This window comes from Centruroides sculpturatus, unplaced genomic scaffold (genome assembly GCF_000671375.1).
Source record: "Centruroides sculpturatus isolate CEXI.00-Female unplaced genomic scaffold, Cexi_2.0 scaffold557, whole genome shotgun sequence".
NCBI lineage: Eukaryota > Metazoa > Arthropoda > Arachnida > Scorpiones > Buthidae > Centruroides > Centruroides sculpturatus.
The window spans coordinates 220,628-241,635 of NW_019384744.1; the positions used below are offsets into that span (position 1 = coordinate 220,628).

A 21,008-nucleotide genomic window follows, 5' to 3' on the forward strand; every position below is an offset into this window, starting at 1 on the left:
ACTGGTACAATAAAAATAATTAGTGTCAACAGTTTTTCTTGTACATGCAATTTAATGTTTCAAGATTTTTGCATAGTGTATATGGATACACTATGCAAAAGTCTTGAAACATTAAATTAATACTTCACAACAGCAGAAAATTTTTAAACATGAACAGTATGTAAACATAATTGCTTGTTCTGCAGTTATGACTTGACTCTGTTCTGGCTTAGTGCTAGGCACTGATATATACACCATGTAGGATAAACTCCATCATCATAATAATAAAATTTATACATACCTAGTAAAAATACAAAAAACAAGCTCATTACAGTTGGTCAACACCACTTTGAATCCAGAGAACCCTTATAACAATACCTCTAAAATAAAACATTAAGAACAAGATTTATAAAAATAAGAAGTGAAAGTATGTAAGAAATTTACATTTTATTGAGTGACTAAAAGATAATCTTTTCTAAATAATCAAAACTAATATTTTGTTACTAATTATTAATTTATATTTCTTTAATATTTTTATATCAGCAGTGATCTGTTTATATTCATTTTAGCAAAAAACAATTATTTTCCCATATAATTTTAATTTTCAGATTTGATGTATAAGCCTGAACAATTTTTTTTCTAACTTATGTTTTTATTATTTATGTTTTTCAAATATTTGATTAGAAAATTTATTTTCTGTATGCTACTTTTTCTTTTTAAGTAAAATCCTCTATCAGCGATAATAAAATAATCCATAAAAGATCATCGGACAATATTCAACTAACAGCTATAGCAGCAGGTGAGATCATCATTAAAGAGGATAAGAAATTAAAAATTTTGTTGGTAATGTCCCCAAATTCTGCTGTAAAAAAAATTTTTTTTTGTTTAGAAAAGCTTTTTAAGAAGTTGAATTTAAAATTTATTTTTGTGTTATAATTATTTAATTTTTATTACTTTTCTATATAATTATTTGTTTTTTTAATTATTTTCACAAAATATTAAAAGATTATTTTGATTTTCCAGATAAAGATGTGGAATATTAAATATGACTTTTTTAAAAGATGTCATTTAAAAATATATTTTTATGAATTATCAATAAGATAAATATCAAGCATCCAAACATTCCAAACTGTTCACTTTATACAATGTATGTCCATATTTAATCGAAACATTATTCTTTGTTCTTATATATTAAATTATGTTTAAATAGAAAAACTTTTATGAATATTTTCTTCCATAAAATCCTTTGGTACATCCCATATTCAAAATAATTATACAAATCTAAAAAATTGAGATACTGAAAAAATATTGGCTGTAACTTCATTTCTACATAGTTATTAAAATCAAAGTATAAAACAATTAAAAAATATATAAGACTTAATTAAAGAAGTCCACTAAAATTACAATTTCATTTAATTCAGATTCTTTTGATGTGAATTGGTTGTTAACATGTGCCAATATGATAATCATCTTCAAATTTATTATATCATCTTCAAAGCTTTATTATAAAACTATACAAAATCAAGAACAATATAAACACTTTACTTTACCTAATCTCATTGCCATATAGATGATAAAATTATATTTGACAAACAGAATTAATCTTTCATCATGTTATTCTTTAATTGATCTTATTTCTTATAACCTAATGACATTTATTAGGTATGAGACATTTTCAGTTCAATATTGAGTCATCTTCAGCTTACATACAAAAAATAAATGTAAAACAAGTTCAGAAGAAAATTGTATTGCGAGTATTGATAATTGAAAAGTTTTGAAAAACTAGGAATTCTGATAAAAGAATCATTTTAAGATTAACATATTATTCAAAATAGCATTGTACAATTAAATCCAAAATTTTATATTAAAAAGTATACTAAATTAACAAAATACAAAGGTAGTAAGTGTAAAGTTATTTATCTACTTGGGGGTTTGGAAGAAGGTGCTAGATAAATATAAAGTTATAAGTTATTATTTTGTAAAAAGGAGAATAATTAGTGGATTATGTTTAACTAGTAGCCCGGGACGCCCCCTAGTGGGTGTTCTTTACAAATTTCCATCAGGCACGGTTCCTTTGACTTTTTTGTTCCTATCAATATGCTGTACAGCTCTGTTAAAGTACCAATGGTAAGATTTACCCTTCGAATGAAGAGGTGGCGACCCCCCCAAACTGTAGCCCGTGCGAACAATAAAGTCAAAGGAACCATACCCCTACTCGCGATCCTTCGCGAGATATAAGCCCCTGAAATAATAAATTCCTATTACAAATATACTGAATTATTTATATTGTTATATTGACCAAATAATAATTTATGGGCCAAATGAATAATAATAATTCATATTGTTAATTTAAATAAGAATAATATTGTTAATTTGAATGTTTGAAATATGACACACGATAGGGGCGCCTCTAGTGTCCGTTATCAAACGGTTACGGGACAGACGGACACTTTGAATGGGTTATATATATAGATTTAATTAAAGGATCTTTAATTAAATCTATATATATATAACCATCTTTAATACAACAGTAAATTATAATGAATTAATGTTTTGATCTTAATCAGCCATTACTAGGTTTGAACTAAACAAGATATTACATTTCAGAATATTGAATGCATGAGACAAATGAACTCATACATAGTTTAAATTGAAAAGAATTGAAAAATTGACAAAATGTTTTTTGGTTAAATATGCTTTTTCTTATTATAAAAGAAATATTTATTTTAAATTTTTAAGAAATAAAAAAAATTTCCAAATGAATATATTTTTTTAATCATTTTTGTTATTAAAACTGAAAAAAAAAATGAAATGTTAATGAAAAAATGTTAATTCTGAAGTTAAAACTCCGAAGTTTGTTATCCTTTGTCTCAGCTTGTTTATAACTGGATGATCTTGAGAACAGCTGGTGTTGTCTTTCCCAGAATGTTTACACCTAAGGGGATGACAAGTCTAAAGTAGGGGTGAATACTAGCTGGCGGTATATTTCTAAATATTTTGCAAAAATTACAATTTTTATTGCAATTTCTGTCCCCCTGACCTAATTAAACATGTATATAATAAAATCTATTAAAACATTAAAAAACTATTGGGATGCCATTTTTGACATCAGAACGTAGCTTTAAATAACTTTACCAAAGTAAAATCCATTAAATAGAACCTTAGAATGATGACTGTAATTTGATATCAAACTCCCATTAAAAAACAATTAATCTTTAATGACGTGCAATTAACATGTAATTAAAATTGCTATAAAACTTTTTTGTGCGGGTAAAAACTTTTTTAATTCCGCAAAGTTTTCAAAACATTCTAATAAAATTTTTTCGGAGGAGACTGGCATTAAGTTTTTTGGCCTCTTAACGCCCATGCCCGAGTTATCTCGGGATTGGTAGGAAAGTTAATCCTCTATGAAAATTGTGCCCACCAGTTGCTGAACAGATAAAAATCATTGAATACTAGTAGTTGGTTATGGTTCATGCCTCACCAGTTGGCTGGCACATAGTACAAATGTGAAGAAAACCTGGAAAAGTATCTAAATAGGGGGCAGTGTCTCGTAGAAAGTCCTCCTGGGAAGCATCTCCCTCAGCAGATAACACATTGCTGTGTATAAAGAAAGAAACTAAGAAAATTGCTTATTAATCTACCATTTTCTGATAAAATTGCCAATTTTTTTCATTTAATGATTTAATTACGCATTGTTTTTGATTTTTGAAATATCTATTAAATATTTCTATTAAATAAATCACTGATTAAGAATACAGTAACACCCCGAACTTACGCGATAGGTGGGATCGAGCGGTAACCGCGTAAGTCGGGGTATAATTTCCCATATAAATACATACAAATAATTTTTAATTGGGGCCGGAGACTAAAGAAAACAATAATTTAGAAAAAAATGTTTAATAAAATCTTACATAATACATATGTATAACAAATTAGGCCTATATTATTTTACAATTTTTCACATTTACTTGATTATTACGCCATAATTTTAACATTGTTTCCATCTCAGCGATAATACTGTGACGTTTACCAATGATGCTTGAATTTAAAGATTGAGCATTTTTCACAGCTTCGAGAATTTTTTTCTTTGCCTTTTATAATTGTTCTGTCCGACAATTCCGGTAGATCAAACTTCTTTGCCAATTCACAAATTTTCATTTTTGTATCGAAGTCTTTAATAATGGGTACGTTCGTAAAGTCAAACGAGTTAAACGCGTTAGTAACGAATCGTTCGAAAAGTCTAACGAAATAGGAATAACGATGACGTCATTCTCGTTTAACTCGTTCGACTTTACGAACATACCCAATGTTAACTTTACATTCCAAAGATAAAGCTTTTCTTTCCTTGTTTGATGCAGAAGAATTAGTTCTACTTCATTTGGATGACATAGTAGAGTCTCTCGAGTCTCCGTAGATATAACAAACACAGAAATAAATAACACAAAATAAATTGTAGCTATGTGTGGATTCCACGCGACACAGCCGAACATGTAAGTTGAACAATAGTATGGGGGTAGTGAGTAATCAAGGATTGCATGGCGCTCAAACAAAAGACGAATCGACGAGATTTGAAAATCGCGTAAGTCGGGGTATTACTGTAATAATAAAATCAAATCTTCGGTTATTAAAACTAACTATGTAGTAAAGTAGTAAACTATAATCAGTTTATTCCTAAAAACAAACAAACAAGGATCTATAATCAGTGTGCTTTTAAAGTAATATACTTTAAAAGCACACTGATTATAGCATTAATTTAGATAATATTGATTCTAGAAATAAAAATAAGCTAGTGTATATTCTTAAATTCTGTTGGTTTAACACATTCACAGCGTCAGTAGATAAACGTTTAGGCAGCTGCTGGGTGTTACAAGTCACCTGTGACTCGTACTATTAAATTAATATTTTATTGCACCTAATAAAATAATATTGATATATCAAGTATGACGTTTGTAGAATTATGTTATCAAAACATATGTGCCGCCCCATGGAAAAACAAGCAATTATGTCTATAGCTCTAACTAGACATGTCCATACCAGTCATATGTACCTCGTAATGCTGTGAACGTGTTACTCATGTTTTAGTAGCATTAAATTCAATAGTGATTGATTTATTAGTTATTAAGAAAACTGTTAACTATCATATGATAAAAACTTTATTTTAATTAGATTTGTGCAAGATTTATTGTCAATTCATTTGAATTTACTTTTGCTATTTCTTAAAAATAAATTACAAATGGAAAATATCAGAAGTCTTTTTAACATAGTACTGCTTTACAATTAGCAAATGATTTTCTTTTATTAAAATATTTTCTTGAGTATTCATTTCTTCCTTCAAATATATTAAACAGTATTTTTGTAAAATTATTTACATAAATGCTTTTCTACATTAACTGATATTGAATTATAGCAGTTAAATAAGTTGAGAAGGGGATCATTATCAGCAGTTAGTTATTAATATGGAAACAATGATAATGGTGCATAACTATTTAGAATTCTCACTGCCTCAAAATAATGCATCAAAAATTTATTGCTCCAATCAGTTGTTTGCTTTGTCTTGCATCAGCTTGACTATTTGAATAAAATATTTTCTTTCAATAGTTATACACTATCTACCAGAAAGTAATTGGACACCTGTGATAGAACAGAAAGACAAAGTTTATTCATTGTCAATAGTTGATAGAACCTCCACAGGCAGAGATTACAGCTGCGACCGTTCGGGGCATACTCTCCACTAGTCCTTGTATGACAACTGGCAGTATTTTCTTCCACTTGGCTTGGAGAAGATATACAAATTCCTTCACCAATTTTGAGTGGTGGGGACAACTCATCCCAGAGATGCTCGATAAGGTTCGGATCCAGACCTGAACCTTATCGAGCACCTCTATTCCAAGCAATGGTGGTCATCGCAACATGACAAGTAGCGTTATCATCCTGAAAGTAACATGGATCTATGCTGTAAAACTGCCACAATGTAGGAAGTATGTGGTTATCCAAAATAGTGCAGTAGGCATCGGTGTTGAGCCTACCATCAATTGCAACCAAGGGTCCCAGGCAATACCAGGAAAAACACCCCCACACCATAATCCACCTCTGCCAAACTTCACTGTTGGCACAACACATTCCAGCAGGAGGCATTCTCCAGGCAGATGCCAAGCCCAGGCTCTGCCATCCAAACAGAAGAGAGTAAACCTGGATTCATTGCTCCAGAGAACTTGTTTCCACTGTCTATGTTCTTTTCACACTTTTCACCAAGCTAGCAGAGCAGCACTGTTGGTCCTGATGATGAAAGGCTTGTGGGCAGCAGCATGTCCATGATAACTGAGCAGATGGGCTTCCTTATGGATGGTATTCAATCGAAACAACAGTCCCAGCTGCCATTTGAAACTCCCTACAGATGTGAGCCATCAGTTTGGTGGTTTTTTTTTTTCGAATTTCTCTGGAGAGCACCTCTCGTGCTCTCCAGAGAAATTCCCAGAGAAATGAAGGTCTCTAACTCCCAGTTTTGTGGGCCTGCCTGGTCGGGGCTTATTGACAGTTATCACTCACCTTCCACTTGTGAATCACGTAGCCCACTGTTGATTTTGGGTACTTCAGTTCGCTGGATGTCATGTATGGAATGGCCATTTCTATGATAACCAATGATTACACCTTTTTCAAAATCAGACAGCTCCGAACTGTGTGGCATTTTGCATGCAACCAACCGATGCCAATTTTCTTTCCCACTCGATATTTATCCACAGCAGTCGTGATGTGTATTAAGACAGCAAATGTCACTGTTTGCAGGGGTGCCTAATTACTTTCTGGTAGATAGTGTATTTGAGAGCTATTTACTAATTTGAAATGTGTTGTTATATTAAGGAAGATTTTTCTGATATTTTACATTTATTTTTAAATACATTCAATACTTACTATATTTTTCTTTTCTAGCAACTCTTTATTAGTGCTGGTTATTGGTTAATAATCTTTATCATAATGATAAATGATTAATCAATTAACCAGGCAGTACTCAAATTTCAATTTGAGTACTGCCTGGTTACTACCCAAAGACAATTTATGTAAAATAAAATTTTGACTAATGTACAAAATGCTTTTGCTTGCTTTAATGTTTACATGATTATATTTTAGAATACAAATTACAGTACAATATAAGTTCATTAATCCAGCATGTTTAACATATCTGATTTGTGGATATTAGGATTCCAAGCAAAAATTGAAGCAAAGGCAGTAAATGCAATTATAAAATAATTTTTTAATCATAAATGAACTTTTTGTTTTATCCCATTACACAAAAAATGTTAGAAAAATATTACAATAATGGTCAGCAGGGCTGGCACTCTGCTAATTTTTATAAATTTATTTGAAAAATAATATTCCTGAAAATTTTGTATAGTTTTTTTTATATAGTTCTACTTATTGCCTAAGTTGAATATTTAATAATGGAGCAAGATATGGGGCATCAAATGCATATCTTGCTCTTGGCAGCATAAACTCTAATGCCAGCTCTGATAGTACAACTTCATTCAATAATCAATTATAGTTATTAAAAAATTTCAATATTAACATCATGTATTATGTGTAAAGTGAGAAAAAGGAAATGAAGACAGAAGAATAATTACTGGATAGAAAACATACTTTATGAAAATCAACAGGAGAGTGTTACCACTAATTGAACAATATTACTCATGGTTCTTCTTGGACTCTTCTTCTCTTCTGATGCTTTGTCTTCATACAGTCGACCCCCCTATAATTACGGTCCCTATAATCACAATTCCTATAAAACTACGAAAAAATATACGTATTTTGGAAATGTTGAGTCGGATTAGTGTAGAATCGATTAATTTTATGGAAGAAAACCTTTCAATCAGCCGTAGTCCGTAAACTTGACACGTGTCGGGCTGTGATTGGAACGACTTGTAAGAAATCGGATTCCTAATAAATTGGAACGTATCTATATCTTATAGGGGGGTCGACTGTATTAAAAATCAAAGTTTAATTTTCCTAGGGGAGATTCCAGCAATACTATCTTCTCCACCCTCCTTGCATGGGACTTTCCTCCAAGTTCCATTTTTCTTGTTTTTATTCATCCATCCTTTCTTCACCTTGACTCAGTCCAAACTCTTTCTTCTATCCTGTTCTATCCTTAAATGAAATTTACATTTTTTGTGTGTTCAGGTCAACAGATATTAACCAGCTGAGAAGAGGGGGGAAAAAACAAATAGTGCACAGACCTGAAGAAAATTGCACTAAGATATGAAACATAGAGATACAAGACAAAAAAAAGGAAATAAATTAAATATGTGATACACAAATACTGCATAGTTGTGTATATTTGGAGGTTGACCTTGGATTTGAGAGCAATGTGATACAGAAAAATGACTCATTTTGTTACAGAACCTTGTTTTTATGTCATGTCTAATACATGTTTGTGCCATAACCACCAAACAAGTTGATGCAAACATCTTTCAGGATCGGATTTAAAAACATTGCCTGAAGTTCATAATTTTGACAATGATTTGATCCTTACTATATCTGCATGGCATCATCTATAAAAGGAGCTTTCCTACATAATGACACTGGAACAAAATGTATAGCAATGTGTGCAATGTTCAGATTTGAATATAACTTATCAGACTGAGAAAATACAAAATCAACAATCTGGCACCATTTAGCAATAAGCATAAATTTTGCTGAAGAGAACAAATCATACAAGGAACATACCAGTAATGACGTTAATATCCTTACAAAAGAAAATGTTATGAATGTTTAGAAATCATTAAAATTAAAGAAAACAGAATGAATTTAAATCCAGAAATAATCATCAGTGAGATATGGCATTACTACAAAGTTAGATGAGCCAGTTGTGAATGCCTTCCAACCCATTTCATCTTCCATGTTTTATAATGTGCTTTATTGTGTATCTGTAAATATCAACTTGGTTGAGGAATACAAAGTACGGCAAAGGTTTTAAAGTGATTTAATTTTATTTTTAAAGGAACTTACATAAAGGAAAGCCTTTAATAATCAACATTTTGAAAACATTTACATTCAATCATGTATTCCAAACCAATTATGGTGTGCAGATAAAGAAAACAAACAAAAACATGTTTTTGAACTCCTTCCGAGTTCTTCAATCAAGTTTTGTAATGATTCCCCGATGGTTCTTTTTAATTAATAGCTTCTGGAATAAAATTTGAACAAGCATTTGAATAAAAGTTCAAAAATTATTAAAACCATGTCGCACCTGCGCAAAGAGTCACCCTACCAGGACTCAACAAATTATAACCCATTTTTTATTTAACTTTATCATAGCCTTATATTAACTTTATTTTATTTATCACCTTATGAATACAAAGTTGATTCATCCAGTGGTCACTAGCATAGTTTTAAGAAATAGTCAGGGCTGTGGAGTCTAAAAATCCACACTCCAACTCCAAACTCCAACCAGGGGCAGACTTGTTACCAAAATAGACCTGGAAATTCTGATGTCATCACGTGACCTTAGAATAAAATATTCAATAAATAGAGTTCTAATAAAGATAGAATGTAGAAACTTTTTTATTTCAAAGCTAAAGACTCCTCTAAATAATGACATAGTCAATATATAAATATGTACTGTATTCAATAATTTTTACTTTTCCAGATGTTATATATCTAACAGAGGGAAAGTGTAGCAGTCAGTCAAAAAATGACCCCTCCCAAATTTTTGGACTCGGGACACCTTGAAATGTCGAGATATGCAAAAGATTTAGTTTTTTTCCCCTGTATGTTTTGATGTTAGACTGTGTGGGGGAAGGCGATTTTGTTCACCCTGTTTGAAGCCTAATAACTTCTGTGGTGGAGTTGGATGGTTTAACACAGGAGTTATTAAGCTTAAAAGTGGTTGAACTAAATCATGCCCCCCCACACATTCTAATATCTTAGGCAAGAACATCTTAATGGGTTTTACTGTACTATTATAAAATGACAAAAGGCTTAATTTTGAGGATAGCGACAAGTTTTTTTTTTAATTGTGAACACTAATAACAAGTAAAATATTCATTAAGTTTGATAACACTGAAGATATGACACATGACCCCTTCTATGTCTCCAGCCTGTCAACCTTTAATTAAGAACCAAAGTTTAATAGCATTAATGTCCCTTTATACACAAGCTACAGTGCCAAATTTAGTTTCTTAAACTTTGCCCGTTCTGAGGTATTGTTTAATATCTCAGAACACAGAATAAAGAAATTAAACAAACTAGATGCCAACACACACATGAATTTTTCTCCTTTAATTGACATTTTTCTTTTTTTTGTTTGGGAGGTCTCCAAACAAAAAAGATTTGCAAAAAACTTAGAGGGTCAAATTTGACATGATTCCAATACTTTTCCATTTTATATACATAAGTTGAGAAGTAAAAATAAGTCTGAGTCAGCAGATTTTTTGATGACTCTGACTAAAACACCAAAACTCCATGACTCCCATTCCACAGCCTTGGAAATAGTCAAACATCTGTAATAAAGGACTGAGGAGGGACAGGCCTGAAATGCATTTCCTAGTATAATAAAGTTGGAATTGTCAACTACTAGTGTGTTCCTTTTATGATTTGTTCTCTTCAGCAAAATTTATGCTCATCACTAAAGGATCTTAAAGAGAATGAGTAATAATTGAACAACAAAAAGAACTCTGGCACTACTCTAGTCCCATATATATCAGATTAGTGAACTTCTATTGTATTTTGAAATTCAAAGTTATGGTGCAAAATAAAAGAGAAAACAAACTGTATAATTTAATTTTGCCTACTAATTGAATTAAAACACATTTAATTATAAAATAAACAAAATATAAATAAAATTCAATAAGCTGTCCAAGCAAGCTCCAGTTTTCGGAATGGAAAAATTCAGTATGTTACAGGGTTTCTCTGTTAAGATATCATACAGATTATCATTTCTAAAAATATTTTATATTAAAGTAGTAATAAATGGTTAATCTCTGTCTGTCTGATTGTATTGTATTTGTATTTTAATACTGTCAATTACACTTGGTTAGTATAAGAAAAATTGTTGTTTTAGTTTTAATTGATTAAATAATAATGAATTTTCCAAAATTATTGGGCTACTATTGGACTACATTAGTAATTAATTTGGCTAAACTTAATTAGTTTTTTAGTCAAATTAATTATTAATCAGCCCAATAGTAGCCCAATAATTTTGGTAAAGTTCATTTGGCTGTAATAAATTAAAATTTGGTTATAAGTTGCTTTATATTATTTAATCATTTGGGTGTTCTTTTGTCTCATACTTGTATTTAATAATAACAAGAAAAGTTGACAAAAGAATATATAAGAAAGAAAATTTATTTTAAATATTGCAATTTGTTTATACTATAATTTTGAAAACAATAGATGATTACAATAATGCTCATATTACAGTGAATATAAATGTGTGCCTTACTGTAAGGTGACAATACATAAAATAATTTACTAATAATATTCCTCAAAATTGCTATTTTGTGATAATTTTAATATCTGTAAATTTATATAATTACTTTTACAATAATTAATTTTTATGTTTATTTTAATTCAATGAATGTATAAAAATGTTTGCTCTTGCATTATCAGTCTGCACAAAACCATTTCACACAGTAGTTCACTAGTCACCAAGGCCATTGCATCTATCATTTTGCCAAGATTGCCTTATATTAAATTTTTTATATAATTAAATAAAGTTAATTTTTATATTTCTTAAATTTCTTATGTTGTTATAAAAAATAATTTCTTGAAAGTAAAAATCCAAAACTTTTCTTTAGCACTGAAGAATAATAATGGTGGCATCTTGGATCGTAAGTATCATTCTATATACTGCTTACATAGAACAATAAATAATGATGTAAATAAATATTTATTGAATCCCAGTAAGACAAAAGCTGATTTTATTATAATCCTATTGTTTTTATATATGTATATATTTCAGTTATTGCATCATGATTATAGTTTAATCAGAATTATACTTAGTATCAAGAATTAAATGAGCAAATTTATCATAATCTTTATATAGAATATTAAACTATTTATGTTCTTAAATCTTAGCTTCATCTATATAAAGTAAACTTCATTATTAGAAAATTTCAAAGAAATTACATAAAATTCTCTGAATGACTGTAATTTTTTGGTGTTTATCTGTTAAAGCCCAACATGGCACATAACATTGTATGGTGTGTTCCTCTCAATAGTCTGTGGCAATTCACATTATTATTTTGAGAAATACAAATAAAATAAAAGGAAGCTTTTTGGAAACATCAAAATACTATATTTTTCAAAAATTCAAATTTAACAAAATGTTTTTTTTTAGAATAGTCTTAATATAAAAAGGTACTTCAGATTCAAAAAAAGCACATTATTCAAAAATTCAATATTAAATATTATTTGACATTTAACAAAATTTTTCTAAATACTGTAGTATAAAGAATTAAATTATTAATTATTGAATTAAATCTATTAATTAACACAATAAAAGTGTAAATGGGTAAACCTGTTGACGGCACTTCTTGCTTGTGAATGTGATGTCCACAAACAAAATGACAACCAGCGCAACTAGTAACTACACTGACATTTAAGTAAAAGTAATCTTTCACCATTGACATATTTCTAATTCTTTACTTCCAATTTCTTCAGTAAATAACATGGTTCAGATGATTCTTTCATAAATTCATCCTTTTCCATTGTAGAAACTTTTTCTGCATTATTAAAAACATTGTATTTTAATCTAGGTGTCGCTGTCAATTATTTTCAAAGCAGATTTGTTATCAAGATTGAAGTGTTGCCATCAGGTTAATCCATCTACACTTTTACCATTAACACTTACATTCTTATAAATTTTAATTCAGTAACATTTTCCAACTATTTGTCCATATATCATGACACCATTTGTTTCTTTTAATAATCTGAAACCTTGCTTCAAACACAATGAAGTGTTATAAATTACTGAATAAAATAAAACTGAATAAAAGATGAGAAAATCGCCAAGTATCTTAATTTATAACACTTCATTGTGTTTGAAGCAACCATTAGTTTTGTTATGCCCACATTTTGGATTTTTCACTTTAAATTCATTATAATGATAAAAAAGTAAAACAATTGAAATATAATACATCAAATTTCTGGAGAATTCAAAAACATCAACTTCAGATGTTGAAAAATTCCAAAAATTGATTGAAGAATCCATTTTCTAAACCTCTTTCATCAATATAAAAGCACATATCAAAGACTTGTGTGCATATTACCATATAATATTAAACACTGAATGGTAAACTTATTTCTTAAAAAAACAAATATTCTGATTATAGTAACAAAAAAACGATTTAAATATTAAATCAAATTAATTTAATTTTAATTCTCTTTGTGATTTGTGTAAAATGCAATTAATTCATTCTGTCACTCATTCAAGTTTGCCTACATTGTTTAGAGAAACAATGTGGCAGAGTATAACTTGGCATCAACTTGAACAACACCGCAATGCAATGTGAGGTTTAACAGATAAGTACCAAATTTTTTTATATTTTCAAGGATGTCTGTTTTGTTGATTTGTATTATTTATTAAATAGTAAATGGGATAATTAAGGAAACAAATTAAAATAACTACCTTATTAAACTCCAGCAAATATTTAATGAACAAAAATAAAATAAAAAAATAACTTACTGGAATATAAATACTTAAAATAATCAAAACACCTGGAAAACGTTTTTATTTTATTAAATACTTCGTTGCTGGAATTACTAAGATGTTTTGATTATTTTAAGTATTTAATGAACAAAATCTTTTTCGATCCAGCTTGATGAATTGAAAATATTTTGGTATTTTAGTTTTATTCTTACTTCATTCTCCATTTCTGTTATAAAACATTGTGATTGTGCATATGTTATATGTTCTTTTACATCAAATTTAAAGTTTTAATATTGCATGTTTCTACAGTGCTTCCCAAAAGTATAGATCGGCGATTCCCAACCTGTGGTACGCGTACCCCTAGGGGTACGCGTACCACAGGGGTACGCGATAGGTTGTTTAGGGGTACAGAAAGAAGTTAGTTATTATGGCAGAAAAAATAATATATTATGTATCACAAACTAATAGTATTAAAAAATTATTAGATAAAAAATGTTTCTTGCAACAATCACAACTTTATTATACATTTTTTCTTTTAGGTTTTTTTTTTCTTTAATTTAAAGTTACAATATGTAAAATTAACAATACAGTTACTCACTAAATTTCTTAAATGAGGGGTACAATCTAGAGATATGACATGTCACGGGGTACGCTAATGAAAAAAGCTTGGGAACCACTGGTATAGATAATCAACATTTTACTACTTTTCAGAAATGTTAGGAATTTAAGAGAAATGAGAATGATTTCATTTGTATATTTGAATTACTTCAATTTTAAAATTATCAAAAATCAGTTTAAAGATCATTAAATTAATAATTTAACAACAAAAATATATTTTTGACTGTCCCAAAAGTATAGATAATAAAACAGAATTGTAAAATTTCTAGCATAAGAAACTTACTCGACATTATTTATTATTATTTTCATAATTGTAACACTTCAAATTATTACTTGACAACAAATTTAAATATTGAATCAAAACTTTTCAAAATGCCATATGGAAGAGCGAGTAGTATGGAAAAAATTGCAAGAATATGGAAATTAATTAAAAGCAGAAGGCTGTCATGTCAAGGAAAGGAAATTTCTGTTTTAATGAACAGATCTACTCCTGGAATTTATAAAATTTTGAGAAAATCATCACCAATACCTTTTAAACATCAATCATGAAGACCTAAAATCACATCTCAAAGGGATGATAATCGAATTATGTGCCTTGCATCACAATAGAATGAAAGTGAATTAAAAATATCAAAAAGCACTGTTTATTGAAGAAGTTAGCAGTTCCACATATGAAATTTGCTGCTATGATCAAAAAACCACCACTAATAAAACAACACAAATTGGCAAGAATGCAGTGGGCTAAAGATCACATGCTGTAGAATGACCAAGGGTTCTCAGTTCTTTTCACTGATGAGAAGAAATTTAATTGGGATAGCCTAATTACTAGTGTGAAATTAGGAAAAAGAGTGCAGTTTTTCATCAGACAAAAAAGGGCAGTGGTTTTGTTATAGTGTGGGGCTGCTTTGGATTTAAAATCACTAAATTTGATAAACCATTAATTTAATTAAGTGGTAGACAGACATCAAAAAATCCTAAACTATAATTTAATAACTATTGGAGGACTTGATTGGATTTTCCAACAGTACAATTCCAGTATTCATTGATCACACTCAAGAACTAATTGGCCAGCAAGAAGCCTAGACATAAATTCGATTGAGAACTTGGGATGCATTCTTGCTTGAAAAATTTATGCTAATAACAGGCATTTTACAACAGTTTGAGCATAAGCAAGAATCATTGAGTGCTGGTTTCAAATGCATCCAGAAATCTTACAATTTAATCAAAAATGTGATTAGGCATTGATTTAAAGTCATTAAACATAATGATAGTTCTATTTCATATAATAACATAAATTGATGAAAATTGTTTTAAACTGTTGCTCAAAGTTTAAATTTACTTATATTTTTGGGACATCACAAAACAAGTATTTTGTGTTTAATATTTGAAAATTACAATATTTTACAATACTGTATTGTAATTTTCAAATATTTGAAATTTACAATATTAAATAATTTACATAATTATTTAACATTGTATTATGCTATAAATAAACTATAATAACTACTTGCATTGTTAAGAAATACTTAATATTTAAAAAAAAATAAAAACAGATTTATCTATATTTTTGGGATGCACTGTAATACATTTCATTTTGTTTAAAGCCTGATGTACTGTACATCCATCAATCTGAAATAAAAACATTCTGTTCATTAAATTTTTGCTGGAGTTTTTAATAAAGTGGTTATTTTTTTATTCATTTAATAGAAATATCTAACATTTTATAAAGTTATTTAAGTGTTAATTTTTTCTGATAGAAAATAGAAATTTTTGCAAGAAGAAATGGAAAAAGTATCTGCCTAAACATATAAATACATAAATCTGTTGTAAAATATAACTTGAGCAATGCAATGATATTCTTATCAAACATAATTCACACAAGCAAAGACTATATTTGATATCTCCGAATGTTTTCTAGCTTTTGTCACTGAGTAGATTCACTGAAAACAAAATTAAGTGGCACAATGGAACCCTTTTAGAACAATTAATATAATTTAAAGAAATTTATATATAGTAGAGTGTTGTTTATCTGAAAGCCGATCAACCAAAAGTGTTCCAGTCAGACTGTGTCATGCTGAATCGAACATTTTTGATACTAGATTAACTTCCAAAATAGAATTTTTTTGTTTTCATATTTTTCAATATATTTATTTTTTTGGTACAAAATAAAGAAATAATTTTTAACGATACAATAGCCATGATTATTATTTTTAAAAATTTACATTGGGCTTAACATCGACAAAAATTCAATGCAAAGCAACATACAACAGAGAAAATTTTCAACATGGGATAGGTTAATATATTTTTTCGTACATAATCAGTTATCCGAAAAATAAATTATCCAAACAAATCCAGTCGACAATTGTTTCGGATAAACGATGCTCTACTGTAATTAATTAAATAAAATTGATAATTTAGTGGCTAGCATGTTATATTCTGCTATTTTTTGATGATGATTTGATTCTGGAAATATTTTTTCTTTTGTCTTCTTCATTTTTTTAATTATTTAATAAATATTAGCAAATATTTTTTTCATAGTTGTAAAAAAGAAATATATAATATTTTTTATTTGATAAAAATATGTTTACTGTTAGAATTTTAATCAATTGATGTATAGAATAAACAACATATAGATGATAAACAAAAATTAAATTAAAGTATTAAATTTCTTTTATCCATCATCATCTCATTATATATTGGAACATATTTAATAAAGATAGCAATAATGAATAAAAAATTTATTAGAAATACAGTACTTATCTTTACAATCTCTCAAATAAAAAAAATAAAGGAGAATTATAAAAATATTTATTATATTAACTTACTCTTTTTAAAAATTTTAGCTGTAAACAGGAAATTATTTATTGTTAAGTCAATGAATTTATTGTATGATAACATTAATAGCAAAAATTATTTAAATAAGGAATTAAGGCTGAAATAAAAAAAATGGCAAGGTCATATACTAATTATTCATCTATTTCTGAACAAATTTATGGTATATATTATTGTTAAATTATATATTAATTTTTTACTTAAAACTTTACAAAAGTTCATTACTCTGGCATCCATAGAACCAGAATGATGCTGGATGATTTTGTATTTTTGCAAATTTGAAAAGTTATATACTATTTGAATGTTTCAGACAATTATTGTACATTATGTACCAGCATAGATTGCTATGCGCTTTGATTTGTCCATACATGCTCTTTATAATCAATCTGAAGATGATAGTTCACTATACTGTGTTAAATTAAGATTGATTGAAAAACTTGCAAAAATGTCAAGGAAACATTACACAAAATCAGTATTTACAATAATTCATGTGCATATATAGTACTATAATAATATTTTCACACCACATGGCCAAGTAATTTTTAATTTTTGGAATACTAGCTGGATTATTCTTTACTATTGGTTCCATTTCAGAGAGTGCCAGATTAATGACTTTCTACTGTATATTATTTTTATATTTACAATAAGTAGATTACATGACTCAATACAAAGAAGAAAAATACAATGATAAACTATATGGAGGAATCAAAATTTTATTTGAGATTAAATGTTCTTTAGGACTAAACATCTCATCATCAGATCTTACAATTGGAACTTGAATGTGTAAGAGGCTTCCTAAAGCTTTTCAACATCTGGAAGATTTAAATAACTTATTTAAATATGTGAACAAGTAGTGGAAAATAAAACCAAAAACAAAAAAGTAAAAGATAAAGCTGGATTATTTAAAAGTGAACATAAAACACATCCAACAGATCCCAACTTTGTGGCAATTTTTGAGGGATAAATTTCATCAGACTGGTTGGTTAGTTACTCTAGTTTGGATTCTTGTAAGTCATTTGGCTTCTCATGCTTGCTAATCCATTATTTTTCCTCCAGCTTTCTTTTCAGGATCCTTTCACTAGCAAAAGCCAATGGCATGCCAGAAGAGACAAAAAAGTCAAGGACCTCAAAATAATGGGCATGACTCCAGATTATTACAGAAGCACTTCAAAAACAAAAAAAAATCAAAATTACTATAATCTGCCAATCTATTGTCTATTACCTGGTAAAAATGAAAAAAGATGCTATACCAAAAGAACTATTAGCTGGCTACTTCAATACTCCGATTCAATTCTCATGTAGCCATTTTCTGCTCTTTGACAAGTCACATCAGGATTGTATATTTTGCAGTTTAGTCTTTGTTTTTCATGCAGAAAGCTGCCTTCCACCTAAATGCAAGAAAACATAAGGAGTTCTATAGGTGGAAGAAAAGTTTCTGCAAGTCATACAATTCTGATATGACTTGTCAAAAGGGCAGAAAATGGCTAGATGAGAATGAAATCAATGTATTGAAAGCAGACAAAAACAGAATATTGTAGTAATGAAGAAATCCACATACTATCATCTAGATCACGGCTTCTTAAACTATGGGTTGCTTAAAGAAATCTTGTGATCCCAAGATTTTAATGCAAAATATTGAAAATAATTTGTGAGAGTTTGAAAATGGCACGCTGTGTGTCATAGGTTTCGTGAGTTGCGCTTTATGTCACTTTTGGTGCAGCGAGACAACGATTCAGCAACACTGATTGTAGTGTGAACTAGTGTAGTAGTATTGTCGCTTTTCAGTGTATTCAGTTGTCTCTGTTCCATTGTAACACAAGAGTGAACTGTGGTAGTATACCATTATTGTTTTTTTGCAAATTTGTATATATCTTTATTTTATATTTTTTGGATCACGAAAAAAATCACAATCATAAATGGGGTTGTGAATAAAAATAGTTTAAGAAGCCCTGATCTAGATAGTATGTCTATCATTCTATCTAGCATATACAAAATTTCATTGATGATGAAAAATAGCAAAGATCTCAGCTTACCAAAGAGTTAATTTCCAACAGGAATGCTCATCTTTTTAGCAAGATGCTAAAATTACATTATCTGTCACTAGACAACTATTCAGACTGCTGAAGAACTTATTGTAATCACTACAGAACTTCCTAAATAAAAGAAGAGAAAACCTGGACCTTTATCCATGGATATGACTAATAATATCTGTGAAGCCAAGCTAGAAGAATTGACACCTGTTTGATGAGATTTACCCTCTTACAAGAGTTTGCACAAATTTGTTATCCATTAAATGTCTTTTCTGCCTTCTTTTAAATAATTATTTTATTGTACTTTTATTTTTTACTATGCCTTCAAATAAAATAAAAATAAAGCTGGAACAAATATTTAAAATTATTCAAATCTTTTAAATACTTAAAGGCTTTTGAATAACTTTGCAAAATTCTAATTCCAAATCTGTAAAAACTAATGATAGTATGTTTGGATTCCTTTATTTTTATATTTTTCATTCAAATGTATATAGACTTTATTATATATTTATTCATAAAAATAACACTTCGACTTATGTCTTCTTTACAACTGTGCAAAAACATTTATCTGTTCCAAATATTTAAAATAATAATTGAAATAAATGAAGAGAGAAAGAGAAGGGAAATCAAAAAATGTTTCCAAAAAATAATCTGTCTTCCAAGGGCATCAAAAAATGAAATGCTAATCATTCAGCTACCATAACTAAATTTGCATCATTATATATTATAGGCTTTAAATTAAATCCAAAAATTAAAATATTTGTTTCTCAAATAGTTTCCTAGTAACATTTGTTTTAATTAAAAGGCAACATATTATTTAAGTTTATTGAAAATAAAAGTATAAGAAATGTTTTAAAAAATCTCAAAAGCATCAAGTATTTTTTTCCTTATACCAAAGCTTTCTTAGATAAAAGAAAAATATAGTCTATATATTATATATTGAAACCATTACTGCCAAGTTTTGTAATAACCAGATTGATTGCTCCCTCTCACAATCATAGTTTTAAAGAAAACTATGATTGTGAGAGGTTAATAACTAATAATTATATGATTAGTTAAAGAATTAGCTTTAACTAATCATATAATTCAAAAAATCTGAAAAATTCAAATTTTACAAATTAGTCTTTTCCCCCCCATAAGAAAATTTGATGGAATTATATATAAGAATAAAAATTGTTTTATTTGTGGTGTCCTAAGCCAATAAGACTTTATGCATATACGTCTGTTATATAACAACGAGAATATGTTTTCTGAAATTATTAGAAGATACCATATTTTAGTTACAGTTAAAAATGCAAACATGGTATATTATGTTCTTATTTACTATTTCTACATTATGACATGTAGATCATCAATTAGAAATTTGAAAACATTATTTATGACAAATGAAAGTAACTTTCTAATGAGTTATTACAAATTTTATAAAATAATATTAATGCTCTGCTGAGAAAGTTGGATTACAGTAGCAAATGTCTATTTTTAAAAATTGTAAAATGTTGATAATAATAATTGGCTCTGGAGTATACATTTTTTCTTTTTTGTACTTGTTGGTGGCATATCATAGTAAAAGAAGAGTATTTTCAAGTAAACAAATAAAAGTTATTTTTTAAAACGTATAGCAGATGCATTTATTTATTCATAGTAAGTCTTGTTGTTGTTGTTTAGAATAAACATTCAATTAGTTAAATAGAACTGAATTTACTGAGTCTTAATGGTTTTTTTTAATGAATTTTTAAATAGTCTTTCTATTTTAAATTTTGCTACTTTCAATTTTTGTATTGTTATTTTTATCTTTTACACCTTTTTCTTTATGTGGTTTTTTAATAGGGTGTTTGTTTTTCTTATTATGGGATGGTCATACAAGACTATTTATTGATATTTATTCATTTTTACAGAAGTGAATT

The 21,008-nt window shown here is 28.5% G+C and overlaps 1 protein-coding gene across 9 annotated transcripts in view; it reads left to right on the forward strand.

The window, feature by feature from the left end:
* Positions 1–21,008, forward strand: part of LOC111628429 (calcium/calmodulin-dependent protein kinase type II alpha chain-like) — an 88,129-nt gene that overhangs the window by 48,779 nt on the left and 18,342 nt on the right. For 6 of the 9 annotated variants that reach the window (XR_002757171.1, XR_002757172.1, XM_023372209.1 and 3 more), the window contains 2 exons: positions 701–778; positions 11,772–11,804. The exons of 1 other annotated variant lie outside the window; for it this stretch is intronic. Coding sequence is in view for 6 of the 8 variants with exons in the window: in XM_023372209.1 (XP_023227977.1) it covers positions 701–778; positions 11,772–11,804 (111 nt within the window). In the remaining 2 variants the exon portion in view is untranslated. The remainder of the gene's footprint in view (positions 1–700; positions 779–11,771; positions 11,805–21,008) is intronic. 2 more of the 9 variants (XM_023372213.1, XM_023372214.1) reach the window with 1 other exon arrangement.